Genomic DNA, 24,160 nt, shown 5'->3' on the forward strand with positions numbered 1-24,160 from the left:
CAATCAAGGTGTGACGAAACTTATAGACCACGAGGTACACAAGCCTATGCCTAGTCCTCATTGGCTCGAAAACAGACTATCCTTGGAAGAGCTAACTCGATTAGACACAGGATAAGTATAACTAACTACACAGTACTTCTCTTCTCTCTAAGTAACTTTGATTAGGTAGTCACAGACTATTACCAGTTTCCTTCGCGATCGCCCTCAATCGAGGCGTTTTGTGCATAAGAGAAAGGCACTAGTAGATAGCACGGTATAGCAAGGTTCACTCCAAGACTGATTATTTGTTTTTTCCTCTAGCAAGGATGGTTACTACCTCTAGAATCAGGGCTGCATGTTTCCCCTCAATGCCGGTGCAGTCCGAAGAAATGCTATTGCTCCTTCGAATCGTCTAGTTTCACCGCATAGGTAAGGTAAGCACTAATGAATTCCTCGAGGGATACAACGGTGGGATGGCTGAGCGTACAGCAGACACTCGTCAGATACATCGACCTTTTTGTCCTATCAATGTACTGCTTTGGGGCACATCTTGTGTCAGGGTATCATCACGGACACCGTCCCTATGCAACCACAAGCCAAGTGTACGCCATTTCTGCAATTGTTGAAATTCTGCTCAATTGGTTGGAGGCACTATAACAGAATGCTGCACTTCGCCAAGAAATCCTGCATTGCTTTATGGGCTACATACTAACCTTTCTCACCACAAAGGAATCGTCTTACGGCCTTCCCCAAGCCTCGTTGGCATCCGCATATCCCGGATACTCTTTCGAAGATGCCGGTCAATATGACCTGCAGGTTGCTGCGAGAACGTCCGTGGTACTCGGAGAGCACACATGTATACTCGACTGGAGGTTTCATCCTCTATGGAAGGATGTCGGATAAGATATATCATCTTACCCCTCCCGCTGCCCTTCCTCGGGTTGCAAGTTTGGTGTAAAAAGTTCAACGAGAACTAGGATCCAGAAGGCGAAAGCAAACAGTGGTAAACGCCATGATGGAGCTACCAGATAACCCTCCAAAGGTCGACATCAGGAGGGATATTTACGAGACGCTCCCTAATACGGCAGAATTAATAGACAACTGGGACATGATCAAGGCCGAGGAGATCGCAAACGACGTGGTATCGGGCTTCTCAAAGGCTCTTCAGCAGCGCCAGCACCATGCCATCGAAGCCCTCTTCGCCGAACCATCCTGTCATTGGAAAGATACACTATCTTTCACAGCTCACATCAGAACTTTCAATGGCAAAGGTGCCATTGCATCGGCTTTACTGGAACTCTTCGCGCTTCGCGAGGCCCAAGGCTTTCAGTTTCAGAAGGCGCAGGTTTTGTCGGCCACCAGTGAACTTGTCAGTACAGGGAAACAACCTTCGGTGTTTTACCCCGGTGCTGATTTACCCTCCTCTAGAAATGGCTCGACTGTGAATTCAGCTTCATGACTGGATCTCCCAAGGCTTCCTGTCGAGGAAAGATGATGCTAATTCCTAGCGGCCGTGACTCGGGCGACAACGAATGGAAGATTTGGTCCATGAGCACATACCTCTCCGAGTACGAAGACTTCCCCGAGGATGAGGGTCTGCTCAGAGTCCCTTCGACTCCTGTGACGGACGCAAGCCATATCTCTACGAGTGTGCTGGTTGTCGGTGGGGGCAACGGGTGAGTCCCCAAGAGTCTATTTAATCTGTTACCTGCATTTAACAAACACTCCTGCAGAGGTTTGATTCTGGCCGCTCGATTGAAGGCCCTGGACATTGACTACGTCGTGATCGACCGGAATGCAAGGGTAGGGGATAATTGGGCGACGAGATACGACTGCATGCGTTTCCACGTCTACAAGTCATTCTGCGAGACACCGTACATTCGTAAGTAATATCAAGCTCGTAGAGACAAACTTGTATCTTATAGTCATTCAAACACTGGCGGACGTATTGGATGAGGATGGGGACGAAGGAGGCAAGACCGTAACCCTAACCCTAGGGCGATCCTCGGCGCTTCGTCACCTTCTTACGCCAACGAGAAATCTCCTTACTCAAATCTCGTGGTCCGAATCAGTGAAGGGACTCTTGAATCATTACTAACAGTTTGGATTAGCGTATCCCCAGGCTTCTAATGACGGTCTCACACGAGACCAGCTAGCCGATCAAATGGTCGCTTTCGCAAAGGAATTCGACCTAGACCGTCGTGTTCTACACTGTACGACAATCGCCGCAACCCAGTACAATCAAGAGGACAAGACATGGAATATTGAGATACAGACGGGGGATCTTAGACGCACCCTATCCTGCAAATGCATGGTTCTCGCCACGGGCGGCGCGGGCTTCGCGGGACCCGCGCCCCTTCCAGATCTTCCGAGCAGGGAATCCTTCAAGGGCCCCAACATACACTCGGAATCGTATCGTAATGCTAGCGACCTAGTTGCAGCGGGGGCGAAGGTCAGTTCTGAAGGCGTCACTAAAATATGACAAACAACTCTACCTGTCATTTTGCTAATGCCTTTCTTGTCTCGGGGTAGTCCGTCGCCATTATCGGCTCTGGAAACACTGCATTCGATGTCTTGGTCGACTGCCACGACGCCGGTCTCAAGACTACCATGGTACAGCGATCAGAGACGTACGTCGTTCCCATGACGTACTTTGCTCACCCTATGGGCTTTGGGGTCTACGACATCCTGTCCCCTGACGACGCGGACGTGATTGTGAATGGAGGCCCTTTGGCCATCGGCGGGGCCCTCCTGGGCTTGGTGCATAGGATTCAGGCACAGGAAGAGCCGTATGTACAGCCCCAGGAATCGTAATCCTGCCCCCTTGCTGACCTTCACTATCCAGGGATCGATATGCAGAAGCTAGGAGAGCAGGGTTCCGCGTGCAAGACTCGCTGACTGGCGACCTGCTCGTGAACCTCATCGATCGTTGCGGAGGACACTTTGTAGACATGGGCAGCGGCATGGAGCTCATCACAACGAAAAAGGCCGGTGTTCGGTCCGGGGTCGTGCCCAAGTCCTACACCGACAAAGGTCTGGTGCTATCCGATGGTAGTAATCTGCAGGCGGATGCCATAGTCTGGTGCATTGGCTTCGGCAACGTTGATGGCCGAAAAAACCTCCCAGATACTCTGGGAATCGGAGCCGAGGACATTGCAAGGCGTCTTGAGCCTACTTGGGGCGTGGACGCCCAGGGCGAGATTCGTGGGCTTTGGAAGAGGCACCCTGGAGTTGACAACCTCTGGATCTTTGCTGGTGGCACGGCTCAGCATCGATGGTTTTCAAAGGTGATTGCTTTGCAGATTAAGGGAGCTCTCGAGGGGATCCTGCCGGACGCCTACAGACGCACACCAGAGGCACCTGTTGGTAGCGATTGGGAGCGCGGAGACACTTGGGCTCCAAACCTGTAGATGAATGGGTTTATTGGTAAGGCTAGTCATTTGAAGTCAGAAATGCTATTGAATACGAGTCCTGGTTTACAGACAAGGAATTTCTCCAGGCCTACCTTGTCAATGCCTACCTAGGCTTTCACTCATTGAGCTAGATACCGTGTAAGTGCCGGCAAGCAGCGTAGGTCGAACTGTGGAGCCATGCAGTTCACGGCGCCAGTAGAATGAATGGGATTTCATCTTTGCGATGTTGGTTCGAGTTGAGATAGCCTCAATCGACGTCATCATCGGGAATGGGAATATGGGTATCTGCATTTCTCCATGTACGACACATCTTATTCATGACGAAAGAGAGGAATCGGCCAAAGCGAGCACATGCAATTTGGCAGACAATGCCATGTGCGGGGACTGTGTTCCTCGGCCGTGCGAAGCTTAGTCACACGGCGTTTTAGCGGCCGTTTCCTGAGCGTTATCGGCTTATCGGGGACGTGGACCCTCGGCTCGAGTCACGTCACCCTCCCACCTGTTGCCGAAAGCCTCCAGTGCTTCCCTCAGAGTCTATTAACCTCCACTTTCTTCACCCGCGCCTGATCCCCGGAGTATCGCCCTCTGCGCCACCAGACAATACCCACAACCGCAGCAAATTCCGTACCTCCGTCACCACCCGAACCACTTCACAAGGAAAACACCGCAGCTTGGCCCCCCTCCCTCAGCTGCTTTGGTCCCAAACATGGTCCTCCTAGACATCTCGTAATCCTCTCTGCTACACCGAGCGCGCCCCGACCGATAACGAGCGGAGAGTTTTGCACCATGTCGCACCAAGGCTTTCCCAACGAAGATGCGGCCATCACCCATCTCGTACACAATCTTGTCGAGAATGCTGTGCGCTCTGTCGAGGAAGTCCCAATTCCTTTGACGCGTGAGTTGATGGAAATCACCCGGATCTAGCTCCGGGTCCAATTAGCTAACATCTAGACAAACAGCACGAACTCCTACTCAGTGGCCCGTCGAAGAACTTGCGACCCGGGAGGCCCTGCGATACTCCATTAGCCCTAGTCACGTCAAGGATCTCCTCGACTTCTCCGCCCTCAACTACGTCGAAGAACCCGACGATAACCTACTCTGCCCAATCTGCAAGCTGCCCGTCATCACCCCGATCATTACGCCCTGCGACCATACCTTCTGCCTGGAATGTCTGAAGCGCCATGTTCACTCATCCGATACCTGCCCCATCGACCGGACGAGATTCCGAGCCAGGGACTGTAAGACGTCGAGACTTTTGACGAATATCCTCGATAGCCTGGTAGTCGAATGCCCCAATACTGAGCGAGGGTGTGGCGAAAAGATGAAGCGCGACGAGGTCGTCAAGCACACAATCAGTTGCCGATACACGCTGCACGACTGCCCCGAGAAAACATGTGATAAGAGGGTGGAGCAATGGTTGGCTGTGTCCGGCAAGTGCTGGCACTTTGAGCAGACGTGCGAATACTGCGAGGAGAAGATGGAAGCGGCGTCGATGGCCGACCACATCAGCAAAGTGTGCCCGAAAAACACGACGGACTGTACCGAGTGTGGAGAGACCATCAAGCTCTCCGAGTTGGGACAACATCGCGACGAACATTGCCCGGAAACCTCGGTCCCTTGCACATATCATGACTTTGGTTGCAAGCACGAGGCACTTCGCAAGACACTAGCGACTCATCAAGACGAGTGTACCTTCAGGGTGGTTGCTTTCGTTGGAGAAAAGGTCAAATCACAAGAGAAACAAATCGAAAAACTGCAGAAGCAGACGGAAGACCAGGAGCGACAAATCATGGCAATGAAGGACGAGCGGCGAGACTGCATCTCCTGGGACGATGTATTCAACCTCAACAATGTCCAAGGCGGACCAAAGTTCAAACCGACCGAGGCTGTCATGACTATTTACGAAGACATGGAACGTCGCATGGAGGAGCTCAAGAAAGAGTTTACAGACCTCGAGGGCCGTCAGACAGTGATGGTCCTGAACCAGGTCATGCCGATCAAGGATCAGATCACCGAGATCAGGAGCAACCTGGGCATTCTCAAGATGCACATGGCATGGCTCATGAACAAGAGCCGAGAGGAAGTCGAGCGCAGCCGGTTGGCCAACCGTAGCGTTGGTAGCACCAGCCGAACGAGGGGCAGCTCTGACAGCGATGGCGAGGCCACTACTCCGAGTACATCTCGGCGGCTGAGTGATGGGTCAAATGGTATCCCCCGCCTTTAAGACATCTCCCCTGGACTGGGCTTTGGTAACAATGCTCAGTCCTTGGGGCTTGGGGATCTTTGCATATACAAGTGAGATCGAGAGCAATCTTGGATGGTTGCGAGGGGTGAATCTTGGCTGATGCAAGATATGAGCAAGAACGGATGCAACGCATTCCGTTCTACTCACTTCACATCTAAACCCCGACCTAGATGGGCTCCATACCTTCTCCAGACTTTAGTCTGACTGTACCACTAAAATTGTTGATTTGACTGGCGTTGGGGACAAACGGGGACCAAGGAACGAAACGCGAAATGGAAAGGCACGGAAATACCCTTGTGGTGGTCTGCAAGTTCAGCAAGACACCCAGTTACACGCAAGTAGTCTCGTATCTAGTCTAATTGACACAAGGAGGCAGCTTTGCAATGCTATCTCTACTGTCCCACGTGTGAAATAACTTGTGCTCATTAACGTTCATCATGACCAAAGCTCAAGGTTTTGGTTAGCCCTTCAAATGAAGCACGCACGTTTATAGACCCCGTGTCCACATGTTTGGAGCAAACCTTAGAATGGTGATTTCCCAGGGTTCCATCGCCACACCAATGACGTAGGTTTCACTCCGTTCATCTGAAGCCTCAGTAGCTTCATATTGAGGGAGAAATTCATCAAAATAAGGGTCTTAGGGGTCTTCTGAGCTCGATTGACCTTCGGTCTGTAGCGCAAAGGCAGTCTGTACTAGCATCCATCCTGTGCTTTGTTGCTGTTCCTCTGGCGGCATCCCCATATTGTTGACTACATAAGGATATCCGAAAGCTTTTGATGCATAAGCTAAACCATGCAATTCAGGCGGTCGGCAAGACACGAAAAAGCTACGTTTCATGAATCATTGATGCCTACTCTGTACCTGTCGTGTCGAATCTCTTGGAACCAAAAACCTGAGGTGAGCAGGAAAGCTTGAGCTTAGTAATTGGCCCCCATCCCCACGGCGGCGGACTTTGAGATTCTTGGTGGGTCTTTCCGCTTATCGGAGTCGGACTTAACAGCCTCAGGGACTCATCCGTGGCACCTCACAGGTCCGCTGTCGCCCCACAGTGACCGCCTGCCTGGCTTGCTCCCCCACCAACCTGGCCGTCCGTACCTTGCGCTTGCCCACCGACGCACTTAGGTACAGTACCTTCCTGACCTCAACTCGCGAGGCCCTGTACGTTAACGTCCAGCCAACCCACCTTCAATCCGGGGACTTCAACCTTGCACCTTTGCTAGCCTCGATAGAAACGGATTGCTTCACTACGACCATCGCTTAAAAGCATCCATACCGCCCGCCATGGATCCAAACGAGGGCAACCAAGCGCCCGATGCGCCCGACGTCAAGAAGATGAACGATGTAAGAGCTGTCTGCCCCTCGTCCTCTCACCTTCCTCCTCCTAGTGCTCCTACTCTCGAACCTCATCGATTCCCACTATGCCCTCACGCCTTATATAGACGTCCGGTCCGGCACGAACTGCTTTCGCCGGTCGCTCTCGCCTCTCCGCCGTTCTACTCGACCTATGCACACTATGACAATACGGATGATTGAGCAGAGAACCCATTGTGGCGAGCGCAATCGACAAACATGTCACCCGGAACACATGAAGGCAACGGCTGTCGGGATTTTGAGGTCATCATTTGAGCTCATAGAAAACAATCTGACCAGTCTGTTTAGATCCGACTTCGACGGCTCGCCAAGCTTGGCTCCTCGACAAGATCCCCCAAGCCGGAAGGAGAATCGTCAGCAGACGCCGAGACATCAAACTCCGCAACGAGCGAAGTCAAGGCTCCCAAGGCCCCGGCCAGCCCAACACCCTCATTCACACCGAAGCCTGCCGCTTCGAATCCCTTCAACCAGCTTGGTGTCAAGTCCGGTAGTGGTACATCGCCAGCTGGATCGAACAACACCGAGAACCACAAGCGAATTGCTTCCGACCGCGCAGCTGCACCTGCTCCCGCAAAAAAGGCAAATGTGGAGGAGTCATTGGAAGATTTTTCAGATCGAATCCTCAGCCATATTTTCCGGATCACAGTCGACCCAGAGAGAGTTGTCGATACCCACGGACACAAGCTTACCTTCCTGCCGGAAGCTAGCCAAGAGCTCCAAGAGAACGGATCGCCGCTTAAATTGACAACCTCCATCCTCGATAGTGCCTTGCTTGAGGCCGTCACTGCGATTCCCGCTGACAAGCCCCTTCTCGGCTACCTACTTCCCTCATTCAAACGCATCATCCGTACAAACATACTCAAAGAGACGGCAGAGAAGAGGGAGGCTCTAGAGGAGGCAAAGAGACTGTGTGTTAGCAACGCTTTGTTTGCGCTCACAATCCCGGATCTCTTTGGGTAAGTAGACCCATTCTGAGCATTCCAATCGCTTACAGGTGGTACTAGACGATCACGCCCCGAGAGTTTGGTCACCTACCTGCTCAAAGGACATGAGCAGGACGATGGAGTCTGCTTGGACTTCTTGCGGGAGGCAGTAAAGCGCTTTCCCGAGGATGAGCAATTCCCAGCTGCTTTTGCCACAGCCATGCACACACTCAGCATTAAGTTGTCGACTTTGTCCATGGAAGATGACTACAAGCCGTATATCAGCGTGAGTTTTTCTTGGCGACGCCAGTTTGCCTATCTCTCAGCCATTGCCCCAGTCTTTGGTACAAACAGAACTGACACTTGAATAGGCCTTGATGTCCTACACAAAGTTCCCTCCTCTGCTAAATGCACTGGCACAACATCCTAACTTCATGACCGCTCACAAGCTGGGATCCCATGTTGAAAAGGAGACGATCCTGGGACCCTTCTTCCGCATCTCTCCCTTGCAAACCGAGGTGACAATGACATACTTCCCGAACCCACGGGCCCTGAACCGCACCCAGGCTGCCCCATCCCAAGATGCTCTGCGGGCTATTCTTCGAGTCCATCAGGATGAGCTCTTCACGATCGCTAATGCCTTTATCCGAGCTGACACTGACACCCGGAGTCGGGTACTCGATTGGTTCGCCTCCGCTATCAACGGCAATCACAAGCGTAGAGCTCTCCAGGTTGACCCCAAAGAGGTGTCCTCAGATGGCTTCATGATGAACCTCACTGTCGTATTGGACCGATTCTGCTCTCCCTTCATGGACACAACGTTCTCAAAGGTCGACAGGATCGAAGTGGAGTATTTCCGCCGCAACCCCCGTGTGGACATCAAGGAAGAGACCAAGCTCAATGCCGACCAATCGACGTCAGATGCATTCTACGGCACTCAATCTCAAGGCAGCTCAAACTTCATTTCAGAGGTTTTTTTCTTGACTTTGGCTGCGCACCACTACGGCAGTGAGGCAACAAACTCGAAGCTCAAGGGTCTCGAAAGGGATATCAAGTGGTACGAAAAGCATTTGGCTGCCATGGAAGCTGAGCGAATTAAAGTCCAGAACCAGCCTCAGCAGCTTGCAATGTTTGAGTTGACACTCAAGCGCCACACTACGGTCTTGGAGAAGGCAATCGCAATGAAGTACGCGATCGAGGGTATCTTCCTTGACGAGAAGATGCAAGAACTGTCTCTTCGCTTCATGCGATACGTGGCCGTGTGGCTTCTTCGCCTGGCTAGCCAGTCCAGCTACACCCCCGACAAGGATCTTCAACTTCCCCTTCCTGCTCAGGCCCCTGAGGCTTTTGCGTGCCTGCCAGAGTATGCGCTCCAGGACGTGGTTGACAACTTCAAGTTTGTGTACCGCTACCTTCCTCAAATCATGCCGTCTGCTGTTGGCAGCGAGATGATTGCGCTCTGCATCGCCTTCTTGCGTTCGTCAGAGTACATCAAGAACCCGTACCTCAAGTCGTCCTTGGTCACATTGCTCTTCTCCGGCACCTGGCCATTCTCGCACTTTAAGAAGGGTGTCTTGGGAGATCAGCTCTACGGATCCAAGTTTGCAAACGATAACCTGTTGCATGCCCTCATGAAATTCTACATCGAAGCGGAGTCGACTGGTGTTAACACCCAGTTCTACGACAAGTTCAACATCAGATACGAGATCTTCCAGGTTATCAAGTGCGTTTGGGGCAATGATGTGTACAAGCAGCAGTTGACGAGAGAGAGCAAGTAAGTTTTGTCTGTCTCAGCTTCTAGCCAGGGTGCGGTATGGGTGACTAACAACTCGCAGGGTTAACAGACAATTCTTTGTTCAATTCGTCAACTTGCTGCTCAATGACGCGACCTATGTGCTTGACGAGGCACTGACAAAGTTCCCCAAGATCCATACGTTACAACAGGAGTTGGAGTTTGGCAACACGCTATCCACGCAAGATAGAGAGAAGAAGCAAGAGGAGTTGACAGCATTGGAGGGCCAGGCGGGCTCATACATGCAATTGGCCAATGAGACGCTAGCGATGATGAAGCTCTTTACATCTGCATTGACATCAGCATTTACAATGCCTGAAATTGTCCAGCGTCTGGCAAGCATGCTTAACTACAACCTGGAGACTCTTGCGGGACCCAAGATGGGTCAGCTCAAGGTAAACAATCCAACCAAATATCACTTCCAGCCAAGGGTTCTGCTGTCAGACTTCATCGACATCTACCTCAACTTGGGCTCATCGCAAGCGTTCATCGACGCTGTTGCCTCGGATGGTCGCTCGTATAAGCCCGAGGTCTTTGACAAGGCTAGATTCATTCTCTCAAAGCGCAGTATGAAGGAGGCCGTTGAACTCGAGCAGCTCGACACGTTGATGGCCAAGTTCCTCGAGTCGAAGCAGATTGCGGACCAGGCCGAGCTGGATCTTGGAGACATCCCGGCCGAGTTCGAAGACCCGATTATGGGAGATTTGATGAAGGATCCCGTTATCCTGCCATCGAAGCATATTGTTGATCGGGGAACTATTGTGCAGCACTTGCTGTCCGATCCCAAGGATCCCTTTACGCGACAGCCGATGACGGTGGATGATGCCATCCCGCACACTGAGCTGAAGGAGAAGATTCAGAAGTGGAGGGAGGAGAAGATTGCGGCGGCCAAGGCCAGGGCAACGGGCGGCGATGCGATGGACACAACGGAAGGCTGATGAACGGGACACGGCACCATGATCAGGACTGGAAGGCAAAGGGGCATTGGCATTCTCGTTGATTAGACGTTCAGGTCTTCTCCAAGGACGGGGACAGACAGGCACAGGCAGATGGTAGGCCTGGGATAGACGCACAAGCACGTCTCTGGAAAGCGAACGCTGAGAATGAAAGCGTCTGATGCTGCGGATAGCATAGGCTTAGATACAGCGAGACATCAGGTATTTGTGACAGCGAAACTAAATCAGCTCTCGAATCAGGCAGAATCCTAAGGCCCAAAGTGATGTTCAACATGCGACCGAAACTGCAGATGAATAGCCCAGACACCTTAGGCCAACCCGGCGTTACCGGAAATTGAAGACGAAGCAGTTTTCAGTAAAGTGAGCAAACAGGAAGCTGGGGAATTCAAGGGTGAGATGAGCGAACGGAGGAATTGAAGCCGTGGAGGGCCCGGGCCGAAAGGTCAATTTTGGGGCAACATGAGATTCAGGACTTGCTTCACCGGGCATGAGGGTATTACGAAGAAGTTAAAGAGAGGCGAGAATGATGCGTTGTACAGGTTGCTGTATTGGGGTACGTTTGCTGACCGTGTTCGGGGTGTCCTTCACCGAGATTACGAGAGGGAAGTTTTGGAGTAAGGTAGCAAGCAGCTGGGTAAATCGTGAAGAGAGATTGAGGGATTACGGATTGCGGATGTGGGCCAAAACAAAAGTCGAACCACTCGTGCCGCTGTCGGATGGCGGCTGTCGTGTCCGGGATGGGTGAAGCTCAGCCACAGGGGAAATCGGGAGACGTGGGAGGGTGAGGCGGTGATGATGATCCATGGTCCGTGGGGGTGTTGTTCTTTGGTGGATACGGGGAATTTCTTCATTCGGACTATCAATCAGCAGGTCATGTTCGGTCTGGAACTTTTTTTTTTTTTTTTTTGGGTGATGGCTGCTTGGCGGTTCGGGGTTTTAGGGGACTGGGTTTCTTGGGCGAGGAAATGAAATGGCATGTTGTCTTTCTCCCCGATGCTGGTATTGTTTGTTCTTGGGTGAGATTTGGCTGAGGTGATTTGGGGATGAACAGGCGGTCATGATGTCATTGGGCAACGGAGGGTAATTACCTACTCCGTTAGCGAGGCGCTGTTGATATCACCCGTCTGGCTCACTCCATGCTGAGGTGTTTGTTTACCCGTTTCATCCTTGACCTTCTTTATGTTTTCGCGTAGCTTTGCTCCATTCTCCTATTCGTTTCTTACTCCGGTACTGTATCGATTTGTTTTACGTGAAGGTTCAGCGAAAGGAATAGACTGCCGCAACGTCGTTGGGGTCCAGGGCTGTGTTACGGTGCTAGGCATTGATATCCGAGCCGATTTACCCAGTGTCCACCAATCCCCCGGTTTTTAACATCTCCAATCACTGCCGTGAAACAAACAACGCATGAGTGAGCTGAAAGACCATCGACGGGATCTCGTCGATGAAGCGGATGCCAGTGGAGAGTGAGAGAATTGTAGCGGGCAATGGATGGATGTGCTTCAAGGTTCAGGTTCGTTTGGACTCTGGACTTCTGGATGGAGACCAGGGAGGGACCGCCCGCTGTGGCGGGAAGAACGGCACGGCTGACGATTGGGCGAAACGTGGGGCGCGCGAGGTTCGCTGGACCACTGGACCGCTGGTGAGTGTTCCTTGCTGGCTCAGAGCTGGTGTGGGCCACCCGAAATGTCACCCGTGCCAAGCTTTGGGCGTAGCGTCGTTTTTGGGACTTGGGGATCCTTGGACACGCATGTCTGTGTGTGTCTGCTGTGACGCCTCGAGAGCCGAGACATGGGGAAATGTGTTGTATGTAGACTGTTGAATAGGAAGGATGAGAGACGTGGAAGAGCGATAGAGTGAATAGGAGTAAACGGAGATGAAGGGAGGCCGCCCTCGTACATACCTTACCTCGATTTAGAGACATTGGGCGCAGCTTCATATGGAAAACGCGTGCTTTTGGCAACAGAATGTCGCGGCAACATCCCAGAGTCATCCCGTTTCTGTTGGTACTATAAGGTATTAGAACCTCAACTTCTTTTCTTGGCGGGTGCTGATTTGCGGATATTGTTCTCCTGCGCCCCTTTTTGCCCGAGTCTTTTTCACTTTGCTCGGGGATTTCCCTGGATGGCTCCGGGGGAACAAGGTGACGGCACATCGTCCCATCCTATCCGTACCTTACAACTAGGCAGATTCTTCACCGATCAGGGGGGAGGCCAGCGGTTAGACGTGTCTCGACTAAGCAGACTTGCAACTCTCTGTCGACACTGTAAGTACGGAGTACGCTACGCATGCGAGGTGAGGCACTGGAGGCGGCATGTACCGGGTTTACTCTCGAGTACCTGCCAAGGACTCTGTCAATGATGCATGTAGCTGCACCTTATGTAAGGCAGTACGTACCGTTCTACACCGTCTTGTGCCCCCCGCCATCCGTGCCGGCTTCAGGGCACCCCAAGTCGCGCGTCACGGTGTCACCCCACTTGCATCTGCCATTGGCCTTGGCCCTCTCTCTTTCGGTCTCTCTTCCCAGAGCTCCCACTCCACGTCTCCATATCCGGTTCTCTCGGCCTTTCTCCCTCAACGATCCATTGGGCTGGGTGAAGTGGACGGAATGGGCCATGGTATTGGTGAGGACGGAGCTGTGACTGTAGCTGTCAAGTCTCTTTGACATGGTCCCAGCTCTGCCGTCCACCCCGCCAGGAATGTACTCCAGAAGGTACCTCAATGTAAGTTCAAGCTGCTTAGCTACCTTCATTTAGCACCCAAGTGTACCTAAGGTAGATAGGTAGGTAGCTAAATTCGGGTAGCTTCCTTGGTCCCGGTTCCAGTTCCAGTTCCAGCTCCTTGCCTTAGACTTGCAGGTGCAGGTGCAGATGCAAGCGCAGTGCCACGGCCGCCCTCCCAGCTCCGCTTGTTGCTTCCATGGCTTGGCCCTGTGAATGCCCCTCCTCCTCCTGTTCTCTTTCTTCTCCTTCTTCCCCCTCGCTCCCACTCCCAGATTCTCCCATTCTGCTTCTCTCCAACCTGCTCATTCGCCTCGGCCCAGTCTCTAGGTCCAGCTCCAGCTCCAGCTTCGGCTCCAGTAAAAGGTCAACGGTCTCGACTTCATATAAACATCCTCCTCCGTCCGCTTCCCACCACGCTCAAAGCTCCCTTTCTCTCCTCGCACCACAGTTTTCTCACTCCAACACCCTCCGCTACTTCTTCACTTGAAAATGGTTCACCTCACAACCGTCAACACGCCCCCAGACTCTGGCTCTGCCTCCGGCGCCGAGGACTCGTCCGCCACCAGCCTCCGCCAGGTCCAGCAGCAGCTCAAGAAAGTCCAGCTCCAGCTCGCCGACCACGATGACTGCTACACCACGAGCGTCTATGGCTCTCGCTTCGCCAACCAGGATCTTCCCAAGAGCGAGATGCCCGAGAGCGAGATGCCCAAGGAGGTCGCCTACCGCATGATCAAAGACGAGCTCAGTCTCGACGGTAACCCCATGCTCAAGTAGGCCTTTCCTTTCGTCATATACGGGAATCTCTTGTCATTTCTGGCCATCGTTAACCCCCGTCTTCATAGCCTGGCTTCCTTTGTGACAACTTACATGGTGAGTGAATACTGGACGAATCCAATAACCGTAGTGACATTCCGAGCTAACACCCCGCCCCAGGAAGAAGAAGCCGAGAAGCTCATGGTAAATAAATACTCACCAACACCTTCTCCCTCATTATGCACCGCATACACGAACCCAGATCCCGAAATCTAACAATGGTATTCCCACGAACAGGCCGAGAGCTTCAGCAAGAACTTCATCGACTACGAAGAATACCCCGCCTCAGCAGACATCCAGAACCGCTGCGTCTCCATGATTGGCAAGCTCTTCCACGCCGACGTTGGCGCGGGCGAAGGCGTAGGCGCCGTTGGCACCTCATGCGTCGGCTCCTCTGAGGCCATCATGCTCGCCGTCCTCGCCATGAAGAAGCGCTGGAAGAACAAGCGCCAGGCCGAGGGCAAGTCCACTGAGCACCCCAACATTGTCATGTCCTCCGCCGTCCAGGTCTGCTGGGAAAAGGCCGCCCGCTACTTCGAGGTCGAGGAGAAGCTCGTCTACTGCGCGCCTGACCGCTACGTCATTGATCCCAAGGAGACGGTCGACCTTATTGACGAGAATACCATTGGTATCTGCGCCATCCTGGGTACCACCTACACGGGCGAGTACGAAGACGTCAAGGCTGTCAATGACTTGCTGATCGAGAAGAACCTCGATGTGCCTATCCACGTTGATGCTGCCAGCGGAGGTTTCGTCGCTCCCTTTGTCGTTCCTGATCTTGAGTGGGATTTCCGCCTCAAGAATGTCGTCTCCATCAATGTCTCCGGTCACAAGGTAATTTCCCTCTCTCGTGCTTCAATTACCGAGTATCAAACTTCTTGGTTCACTCACTTACACACAAACTACAGTACGGCCTCGTCTATCCTGGTGTCGGCTGGGTTGTCTGGCGCTCTGCCGAGTTCCTCCCCCAGGAACTCGTCTTCAACATCAACTACCTCGGCGCAGACCAGGCCTCCTTCACCCTCAACTTCTCAAAGGGCGCCTCACAGGTTATTGGTCAATACTACCAGCTCATTCGTCTCGGCAAGAAGGGCTACCGCGCCATCATGTCAAACCTCACCCGCACCGCAGACTACCTCTCCCAGTCCCTCGAGGTCCTCGGCTTCCGTATCATGTCCAAGCGCTCCGGCGAGGGTCTCCCCCTTGTCGCCTTCCGCCTCCCCGAAGTCCCCGCCGGCGCCGAGGGCGAGCCGGGCGTCCGCCACTACGACGAGTTTGCGCTCGCTCATCAGCTTCGTGTCCGCGGCTGGGTCGTGCCCGCCTACACCATGGCACCCAAGACTGACGACCTCAAGATGCTCCGCGTCGTTGTCCGCGAGGACTTTTCCAAATCACGCTGTGACGCCCTCATCACCGATATCAAGCTCTGCATGGGCCTGCTCGAGCAGATGGACCAGGACGGTGTCAAGAGGCAACAGGAGTACATCAACAAGCACCACCTCACCAGCTCGAAGTCAACCCACAACCATCCAAAGTTCAGAGTTTGTCCCCAAAACCCCCGGGTCCCGCGCGAACCCACCCAGGATGAGATTTCACTAACCATACCGCGTCTGAACAGAAGGAAAAGCATTCCCTACAGGGTAAGACTGGCAAAACGCATGCCATCTGCTAAGCCCTTCCGCGGTTGTTGTCATAAAGACGCAAACTACTTACGGCACGAAATAAACGATTGACACGACGCATACGATGGCTTCACTGGTGCGGTGGCGGCAGGGGCAACTACGACGGCTTCAAAGCCAAACAAGGTTTGGGTAACGTAGGCTGGCGGTTGGGGATATATACTACACGAGAGGAAAGGAACGGTATTACTTTTTCTCGCGCTTGTATTTTGCACAAGAGGTTTGTAGAGGAGAAAAGAATACACCAGTCATTGGATCTACTTGGGATGGTCATCAACTAAGCGAGCATATATCTGTGGCCAACTAATCTCAAGGCAAGTCAAACTTCAACTTCATCCGGTTCTCCTGCACCGTCTTCTCCAACTCCCCACCGTCATCAGCATAATGTGCCAAATTCAGCGCCAAATCCGCCCACGTATTGCACTCGTCATCATGTCGGACATTGTAAGCGTCCACTGCCTGGTTAAAGCCCACAGTCACGAGCCACTCAAGCTCTTCGGCCGGGAACGGATGCTGGCTCTGTCAAGTGAAATCGCTCTTAGTGTTTTTGCCTGACGAAACATGCCGACCAACAGCGAAGAGGGGGGAGGGGAAGGAGGGTTGAGCAGCAGAGGAAATGCAAGCGCACCTTGCGAGAATCCCTCGCCACGTCGACGGCCTGCTTCATCAGCCTCTGCCCCAGCGCCGCATCGAGTGGTAATACGGCGTGGAACATGCACCGGATGTACTTTGCTAGCCTGTCGCCCTTCATCTTCTCGAGCTCCTAGATCTCGTTGACGATGACGCCTAGTGTGGAATAGAGAGCTGCGAGCAGTGGAAACACGGCATGGTAAGCAACGGTCTCCTCGTAGCCACCTATGATGGAAAACAATCCGTGGTGGGTTAGGCTGCTTACCTTGTCCAGGCAATTTGCCTCGCAGCGCAATATCACCCATCGCCTTGAGCGTATTCACGTCCCGACACGTCACCGCCGTACGGATGATGAACCCCAGCTCATCAGTCTTTTTCAATGCCATGGCAGCCTCAAAATCAAACACCATTAAAGTTGCCAGCTTGGCCGTTAGATCGCTCTTCAGCCTCGTAGCCAGACCATCGCTCATCTGCTTCTCCAGAGCTGCATTGTACGCCACGACATGCCTCCGCATGACGAGATAATGCTGGAGCTGCTGCTCGACGTTGTCTTCCGTCCGGGCGAGCGATACGAGAGCGGCGGCCGCGATGAAGTCGCAAAACATTGTCCTGAACGCGAGGTCACTCGCAGCTTCAGCAGGGAGATCCTCTGGATAATGCTTCGCGATAGCGAGGCAGCTGTTGTAAAGTCGGATAAGATTCTTTACGTCCCAGCTGTCCGAGTGTTTGAGGCCGAGGTTATACGCGTTCTGGCAGAACCAGTCGAGTTCCTTGACGGTGAACAGCCGGTTACCATCCTTGTCCCTGAGGCCTCGCTGGATTGCCTCGATAGCTAAAAGACGACATGATAAGTCTGTGATGGACTCCGATGAATAATGCACTCTCACCTCCTTCAAAAAGCACAAGCACTTCCTCCACTGTACTCTGCCGCTCCCTAGCCCCCTTTACGCTCTCGGCAATCGAGACAGCGAGTCGGATATTACACCGCAACAGCGCTGGCAAATGAATCGGAGACGTCTCGCTGAACTCGAACTTCTCCACCAGCTGCTTCATGGCCTGCATCGCGCAGACCTTATCCCCAGCCTGTTGCGCCTCGAGGACGCAAGCATAGAGAAAATTAGGGTCCTCTGGTGCTGAGAGAGCTACTCTTTCCAGACACTGAGCAGCCAATTCTTGGTCGGATGAGCGGAGGGCAGCCTTATACATGAGGTACCTCGTCATCGGTTCGTTTTGCGCTGTCTCGGACATGCCCTGAAAGACTTGCCTCGCCCTCTCGGCGTTGTTTCTTCCAAGGGCACAGAGAATGAGCTTTCTACGGTCGTCAGTGTACGTAGAGTGAGACTCCTGCGAAGATACACACCTGCCAAGTCTCGACATATTCGCAGGTCCGCCATTTTGGAACAGAGGCTGCAGGGCTATTTGGCACCAGCCATCTGCGAAGTCGAAGTGTCCCTGATTGTAGTTGACTTCGATCTTTTTCCAAATAAGCTGCACCAATATTAGCATTGCTTCTTTTCCATCTTCCTTGGATCAAGCTCACAGTCAAAGCTCCGACTGCCGTAGAAGCCCCGAAAGGCTCACTCAGGTTATCTTGGACGCCTACCAGAACCCCCATCAGCTCTTCTATGGCCATCATACCATCTCTCTGCGTCGTCTCCATCCATATCCTCAACAATACCAGTCTCTCGACCCACTCTCCGCGTCCAGAAGAGACAATAGTGCCCCTAAGCATCCCATCCACGACGCTCGTCGCCAGCGTCGGGCTCTTATCATGCAACTTTCGTGCGTGATGAACCAAGAGTTTAAAGTGCGCCTCGGAGAAGTTAAAAGAACGCACCATCCGCCTCAGAATATCAGCATAGGCCTCAATGTCAAATATCTCGGCCGGCGCCTTCTGTAAGAGCTCCAAGCGAAGGAGGAGGACAACGGGCTTCTCGCCAATCTCGGACTCGATGTAGCTGACTAGGTCAAGCGCCTTTTCCGAGGACTCTGGCGTGCCGAGGCCCAGAAGCGCGTGAATCAGGGCTTGACAGACGGAGAGGCGCAGCTCGATAGCGTCGCGGGAGAGAAGCGACAGGTCCTGGGCGTTGATGATGTCGTACCCCCGTTCGAGCCACCTTACCGCCATGCCGAAATCTTCCTTCTTGGAGAGGTCTTTGCCTATCTCGAATAATATCTCTGTCATTTTCTCGGCCGAAGTAGGATCGAGCGCATTCGGCTGGAGGTGTCCCTTGCTGTACATGAACTCCATGACGGGAAAGTTATCCGTTTTCCAGGCCTATCTTCCACGGTCAGCTCTAGGAGCGGCCGCATCATCAAACTCAAGAGCGAACTTGCCAGTGCTGCTCGGAGTATGAAGTATTCAGCGTCCAGCTTTTTGCATTCTTGCAAATCATCCGGTCCCAACATTTTGGCCTGTAGCTGACTTAATGTCGCGCTGTATCCCGCCCCCTTCTCGAACACAGTTTCGGCGAGCTTCAGAGCACTCGAGCTGGTACCACCTTCATCTATACACCATGTAAGTAGCTTCCTCTTCATCCCAAGAATTCCCGCTAAACTCCCGACTTACCAAGACACGTCTTCCCCGCCTTGAGCGCCAACTTCATCACATGCACCACATCCGCAAGCTGCGGCTCAGCACCGCTCGGAACACCCCTCGCGATGCTAATCATAAAGAAAGCAAACGTCCTACTCCGCAACAAAAGCTTCTTCCTCGCAGCCGGTGCTGCCGCCGTCCCGTCTACATTATCACGACGTTGTCGGGTACACAGATTCCAAAGCTCCGTCCCCCTCCTGTCAAGCTCCGCCCTCTGGGATTTCGCTCTTGGACTACCAGAAAAACGGATAATCGTCTCAAGCTGGGGGTTGAGCTCCACAAGCAGGGCGCCGATGGAGAGGGTATCGTTTGCGGAGGGGAGGCGCGTCGAGAGGGCCTGAGAGAATGCTTTCAGACTACAGGTCAGCTTGCAGACCACGAAAGCTTCATCTGCGGGATGCTACGGACTTGCGAAGGAGTTGATCTTGTCAACGCTGCTGTTGCTTTTGGGCGACTTTGCGCACCGTTGAGGGTGCATTGTGCTTGGCGAGGGCAGACCTGGGAGGTCGAGATCATGTGAACCAGGTGTTCACTTCGTGGAGAGCAAGTTGAGAGCGAATATTGGGCGACGGGTGCATGACAATGAAAGCATTTCACTTCCTTCAGGAAAGAGCGAAGAGGTTGAAAAAGACCGAGGTGATACGATGCGAAAGTGCCAAGTGCCAAGTCATTCGCGACAGGCATGAATCTCGTATGCGCCTTCCTCGAAAGCACCTGTATCCGGACGCGGGGCTACTCTCCCTAGACAAGCTTCTGACCCGGATCGGAAAGAACAGGACCTGAAGGGCATGATGGGAAGCGATTACTTGAGGCTTCAAACAAGAAAATAAGGCTATACTAGATGTGCCTGTTATGTACTGGCGGTGGACCGTTCCTCCCGCCTATGCAGAAGAACGTTCAAAATGCAACCGAACCGGAGAATGCTCTGGTATCCAATAACGCCTGCCCCCTTTGATTTTGTGTTTCCAACCCCCCCTCCCCCAAACCAAAGTTTTCCAATAGGTCCCCCTGCAATGCAAACGATTACGGCCGGGCTGGATCGTTGGGCAAGAAGTTACCTACAATGAGTGTAGGGCTGTCTACTTGTCAGCTTCAAAAGGCGCGAGACTAGTGGGTGGGCGGATACCAACATTTTGTGGTTATCTCGTTGAATCATAAATGAGAAGCAGCAATGAACCACCGGGTCTGTCGCCTTGTCGTCTGGGTTCTTTAGTGTGCAGGCTGTAAGTAACGTATCGTGAGCGGGATCGAAGGCGATGGTTCCAAACTCTTCCCAGTATCGCACGAGAGACTCTTCCGTCAGAATCTCGTGGAGTGAGATCTTGCCCTATGATCTGGTTAGTTGCAACGTGACTTGCTTGAAATGACCACAACACGTACATCGCGTAGGTTCTCCACAGGCACATGGAGAAGTTCCGCCATCTCATTATTGCCTCTGAAGATCTCTCCAGTTCTCCGCCAACAACACGCTGGCACCGCCATACTCGCAAATACACGGTCGTACTCCATGAGCTGTTTCTCGAACCACATTTCCACGTAGAGCAGTTCCATATCCGTCAGAGCTTGCGCCTTTTCGCGGAACTTGGGTCGGAATCGATCGATCGTTCGCAGAATCTTCTGCTTCGATGATGCAGCGATGTGGCCATCCAGGTACGTGCCCAGTCGCGCGTAGCCCTTGACGTAGTTGAAAGGCTTCAGCAGACCGGCCTCGTACTTGGCCTTTAATACACGGTCCATGCGCTCCTCAGGGGTATCATTTCCTGACGGATCGGCCGCCTGGAGGTAGTATTCACGCGCCTTGTCTTTGTCGCCCTGAACGATGCTGCCTGGCCGTGATATCGCCTTGCCCTGCTCCAGGTTCTGTGGAGGCAGCATCTGCGAAAGCGCATTATTGCCATTGCTAGCACCGGCCCGGTTATTCCCATTATGATTTCCAAACGTCGGCAGCATATCGTTGGCGCCCGCGGTCCTGCTGAAAGCGGGGCTGTTTTGGGACTCGTCCGAGACAATGCCGCCGTCATCCAGTAAGCTCGTCTGCAGAAAGTCATTCAACAGGTTGAACTCGTGCGTGACTTCGGGGGCGATCAAGTAGTTGTTGGGGTGATAGCTTTGCATGTCGTGGTAGTGGTTCTGGGCCGTCAACCAGGCATCGGAGAATCCAGCGACTGTTCGACCGGGGCGCATCACGTTAGCTTCCGAGTCTCTCTCAAGTTGAGGCTGCTTGTTGTCCTTCTGTACTCCCTGGAGAGCGCAGACGCGTGCAAAAAGAGCAAGGAGCCCCCAAGTACGAACAGCACGGCACTGTGGAAAAGGGGGAGAACAAGCCCGCGGGTGAAGACCTACATTGGTTCACATTGCTGCCGTTTCCCACCATGCCGGTGCCTGCCCCCGGTGACACGAGGTGCAGCGGGTTCCCCTGGCCCAGTACAGCGGCGCCAAAAGCAGCCGCCTTGCGGTCGAAAGGGGGCGGCGGGCCCATGGACCCGGTCGCAGATTGGTCGATGGAGCTTCTCGTGAGCTCAGATTGCGTTGTCTCGGACTCGTCGACAGCGGATGGCGCGTGAGAGCTCTTGGCTTTTTTGGAATCGGCATCGCGGGGCTCATCGTGGCAGAGGTGGCCAATATTGCGCTTGATGCATCTTGTACATGGTCGTTCCTAGGCACAACATGTCAGCGGGTGTGGTACGAGCCAAAGAAACGGCATGCGCGCGCTCGCGCCTGCGCAGAGCTTCCAGGAAGCCGAGTGGACAGCGCGGGGAGACAGAGATAAACGGACGCCGCAGCAAGGCAGCCCGTCATGTGTCAAGGTTGTGTGAAGAAAGAGATCTTACATACGAGATCGCATGTCATATGCTATAGAGCAGGCAAGACACTATCCGTCAGCCATCTTTTCTCTTTCCCGCTTATTGTTTATTCAGGCCCTGCAGGTTTCCTTCTGCAGGGAGACGAAGTTGCGCGTATATGCAGGTAGGGGTTTCGTTGGTTGGCATAATCATCGCACGGCAGCAATCGCAGAGACATGATAGTGTCAACACCATGCGCGAAGCCGGGGAAGCAATGCCAGTTATGCTGTTTGGGTAAGGGCTATCTGACTTACAGATCGCCGGCAGTAGACGCAAGCTGGGAGGGCACATGACATTAGCTGGTGCTTCCGCACGACTTGCGGCACTGAGAGAAAGTCGCTGCAGCAGCTGCAATCGCAGTCTCAAGGGAGCCCGCGGACACAGCGCGCAGCTGTACGTGGGGTTCAACATACCGTGGTTGACCTTGCGGCGTTTTTTGGGGCTCTTGGCCGAGTGAGCATGGCCACCATTGTTCTCGGTCTTGTCACGCTTTTCCTTGTCGTCTTGCGCTTCGGACTTTACGTCTTTGCCGTTATCTGGCATGGCGAGAAACCCAGGACGGGTGACGGCAGCAGTTATGGGTGGTGGTGGTGGTAGTGGTAGGAGTGGTGGTGGTGGAGGGCGGGCTCGGAATCAGTTCAATGGGGCAGCGGCTCCCATTGGACCTCAAAGGTTACGCAGTAGACGAGGTTTCGCAGATCATTTGACACCGGGGGTGAATAATGCTAATCGACCGTGGTGTACTCTCGAGTGTCTGCGCAAAAGATTGGGCGTGGCGGGTTTCTGCAGACAGAGTGGTAGAGAAAACGAGGTTGTCGCGTGCGGGTAGCCGGCGGGCTGAGTTCGGCTATGGTTGCTTTGCTTTGCTTGCTTTCGGATTTGTCCCGCCTTGCAGGTCTCGAGTTGGACACGGATTGCGAGGGATTCGTTGGAAACTGCCGATCCTCTTTTCCAAGTTCCTAGGTAGTCCTCGTCCTCCTGGTACGTTCATTCGCCTCGGGTCTGGGGATCGCGGAATCGTGGGCGTTTTCGAGCGTGGTCGCAATTTGTGGTGTAGGTGTAGGTGTAGGTGTTGGTGTTTTGGTCGTGGTGGCTTTGGACAGTCGCATGGAGAAGAAGAAAAAATGGGTGCGGGCTTTTGGCGCAATGAGCAAATGATGATCAGTCCCAAGGGAATGGGATGGGAGCTGAACCAGGCGAGCCAGGCGAGAGGGAACCAACCTGGTACCTTGGCTGAAAGCTTCGCAGAAAAGGAAAAGGAAAAAAAACGACAACGGGCAGGCGGCGTATCCGTACCCAATTGCCATGGGAAGTGGGTTAGCTAATTGAGCACCCGGCATTCCTTCCCACCCACTTCGACACATTAGCCTTTGGGACGAGCCCAGGACAGGCAAGATCGATGTTGTTGTGTTCCTGGTAGTGGAAAGTACCTGACCCAAGCGGGGGATGCTACTTCGTCGTCTCACTCAACCTTCACTCACTCAATACTGCGTGCGATTTCACTCATCAACCTCAATCGTGAGAAACCACTTCAATAAACTCTGAGGCTTACAGCCACAATCTTATTAGTAAATCACGACTCACGGCACGGTATCCAAGGCTGGGCGCAGCTGGGCAGAAGTGGGTTACAACCAGTAATCGTCATGTAATGAGGTATCCCCCCTCACCTAGCTGGTCGGACGTCGCCCGATGAGACAAGCAAAATGAGAGCGAGAGAGTCGTAGAGAGAAGCGGTAGGGGAGAGAATGCGATTTGGTTTCCCCGCCTTCTCCTTCATCCCGACTTGTCACCTTTTACCTCGGTGAAGGTCTCATCACGCACATTTAAGACTCGGTGACATTTTACGAAAAGGTACCTCGGTCAATCATCTGCCAATTCAAAGCAATGATATCACACCAGCACGCATGGCACAGACATTGCTAGAGGAACCCACCCGTCAATGCAGCTTCCCTTCTGCCCTACGAGCTATCTTTAGTCGCTGTTCCCGAAATCCCCTGAGCAGCTCCATCACCACCGTCGCATCAAACCAAACGGTAAATTCTTGGCTCTCGAAAATGTCAAGGCAAGCCCGCAAACCAAGTGGTCCTTCGTCCCATCTTCTTCTGACTACAACGATTCAGCCAGTATTACTAGTGTACCTAGTCAATTTGCGCTCCAACGGCAGCGAAGCAGAATGGAAAAAGACCAACGGCTGAGAGC

General features: G+C 53.2%; 8 protein-coding genes across 8 annotated transcripts; 5 read left to right on the forward strand and 3 right to left on the reverse strand.

The window, feature by feature from the left end:
* Positions 1–991: 991 nt before the first annotated feature.
* CTAM01_15031 (uncharacterized protein) lies at positions 992–3,389 on the forward strand (the record flags this gene model as incomplete). Its single annotated transcript, XM_060531030.1, has 6 exons — positions 992–1,348; positions 1,408–1,655; positions 1,713–1,861; positions 2,091–2,431; positions 2,512–2,768; positions 2,825–3,389. 6 exons carry the CDS (start codon positions 992–994, stop codon positions 3,387–3,389), a joined length of 1,917 nt encoding a protein of 638 aa, XP_060374383.1.
* A 789-nt stretch (positions 3,390–4,178) lies between these two features.
* CTAM01_15032 (TRAF-type zinc finger) lies at positions 4,179–5,616 on the forward strand (the record flags this gene model as incomplete). Its single annotated transcript, XM_060531031.1, has 2 exons — positions 4,179–4,287; positions 4,352–5,616. The coding sequence occupies 2 exons, from the start codon at positions 4,179–4,181 to the stop codon at positions 5,614–5,616; spliced, it is 1,374 nt and encodes a 457-aa protein (XP_060374384.1).
* A 1,303-nt stretch (positions 5,617–6,919) lies between these two features.
* Positions 6,920–10,662, forward strand: CTAM01_15033 (ubiquitin elongating factor core; the record flags this gene model as incomplete). The annotated part of the gene is made up of 5 exons (XM_060531032.1): positions 6,920–6,979; positions 7,298–7,965; positions 8,014–8,218; positions 8,304–9,706; positions 9,768–10,662. The coding sequence occupies 5 exons, from the start codon at positions 6,920–6,922 to the stop codon at positions 10,660–10,662; spliced, it is 3,231 nt and encodes a 1,076-aa protein (XP_060374385.1).
* A 1,324-nt stretch (positions 10,663–11,986) lies between these two features.
* On the reverse strand, positions 11,987–12,616 carry CTAM01_15034 (uncharacterized protein; the record flags this gene model as incomplete). The annotated part of the gene is made up of 1 exon (XM_060531033.1): positions 11,987–12,616. One exon carries the CDS (start codon positions 12,614–12,616, stop codon positions 11,987–11,989), a length of 630 nt encoding a protein of 209 aa, XP_060374386.1.
* Positions 12,617–13,889: 1,273 nt separating this feature from the next.
* Positions 13,890–15,946, forward strand: CTAM01_15035 (glutamate decarboxylase; the record flags this gene model as incomplete). The annotated part of the gene is made up of 5 exons (XM_060531034.1): positions 13,890–14,170; positions 14,243–14,270; positions 14,334–14,357; positions 14,451–15,047; positions 15,122–15,946. The coding sequence occupies 5 exons, from the start codon at positions 13,890–13,892 to the stop codon at positions 15,944–15,946; spliced, it is 1,755 nt and encodes a 584-aa protein (XP_060374387.1).
* Positions 15,947–16,201: 255 nt separating this feature from the next.
* CTAM01_15036 (uncharacterized protein) lies at positions 16,202–19,596 on the reverse strand (the record flags this gene model as incomplete). The annotated part of the gene is made up of 8 exons (XM_060531035.1): positions 16,202–16,411; positions 16,521–16,624; positions 16,788–17,354; positions 17,410–18,010; positions 18,126–18,682; positions 18,763–19,029; positions 19,092–19,466; positions 19,527–19,596. The coding sequence occupies 8 exons, from the start codon at positions 19,594–19,596 to the stop codon at positions 16,202–16,204; spliced, it is 2,751 nt and encodes a 916-aa protein (XP_060374388.1).
* A 545-nt stretch (positions 19,597–20,141) lies between these two features.
* Positions 20,142–22,504, reverse strand: CTAM01_15037 (transcriptional regulator; the record flags this gene model as incomplete). The annotated part of the gene is made up of 7 exons (XM_060531036.1): positions 20,142–20,193; positions 20,249–20,445; positions 20,499–21,283; positions 21,462–21,774; positions 21,954–21,971; positions 22,216–22,238; positions 22,375–22,504. The coding sequence occupies 7 exons, from the start codon at positions 22,502–22,504 to the stop codon at positions 20,142–20,144; spliced, it is 1,518 nt and encodes a 505-aa protein (XP_060374389.1).
* A 1,361-nt stretch (positions 22,505–23,865) lies between these two features.
* On the forward strand, positions 23,866–24,156 carry CTAM01_15038 (uncharacterized protein; the record flags this gene model as incomplete). Its single annotated transcript, XM_060531037.1, has 1 exon — positions 23,866–24,156. One exon carries the CDS (start codon positions 23,866–23,868, stop codon positions 24,154–24,156), a length of 291 nt encoding a protein of 96 aa, XP_060374390.1.
* Positions 24,157–24,160: the final 4 nt, after the last annotated feature.

This window comes from Colletotrichum tamarilloi (genome assembly GCF_030869305.1).
Source record: "Colletotrichum tamarilloi strain Tom-12 chromosome Unknown Scaffold_144.1, whole genome shotgun sequence".
In the NCBI taxonomy this organism is placed as follows: Eukaryota; Fungi; Ascomycota; class Sordariomycetes; order Glomerellales; family Glomerellaceae; genus Colletotrichum; species Colletotrichum tamarilloi.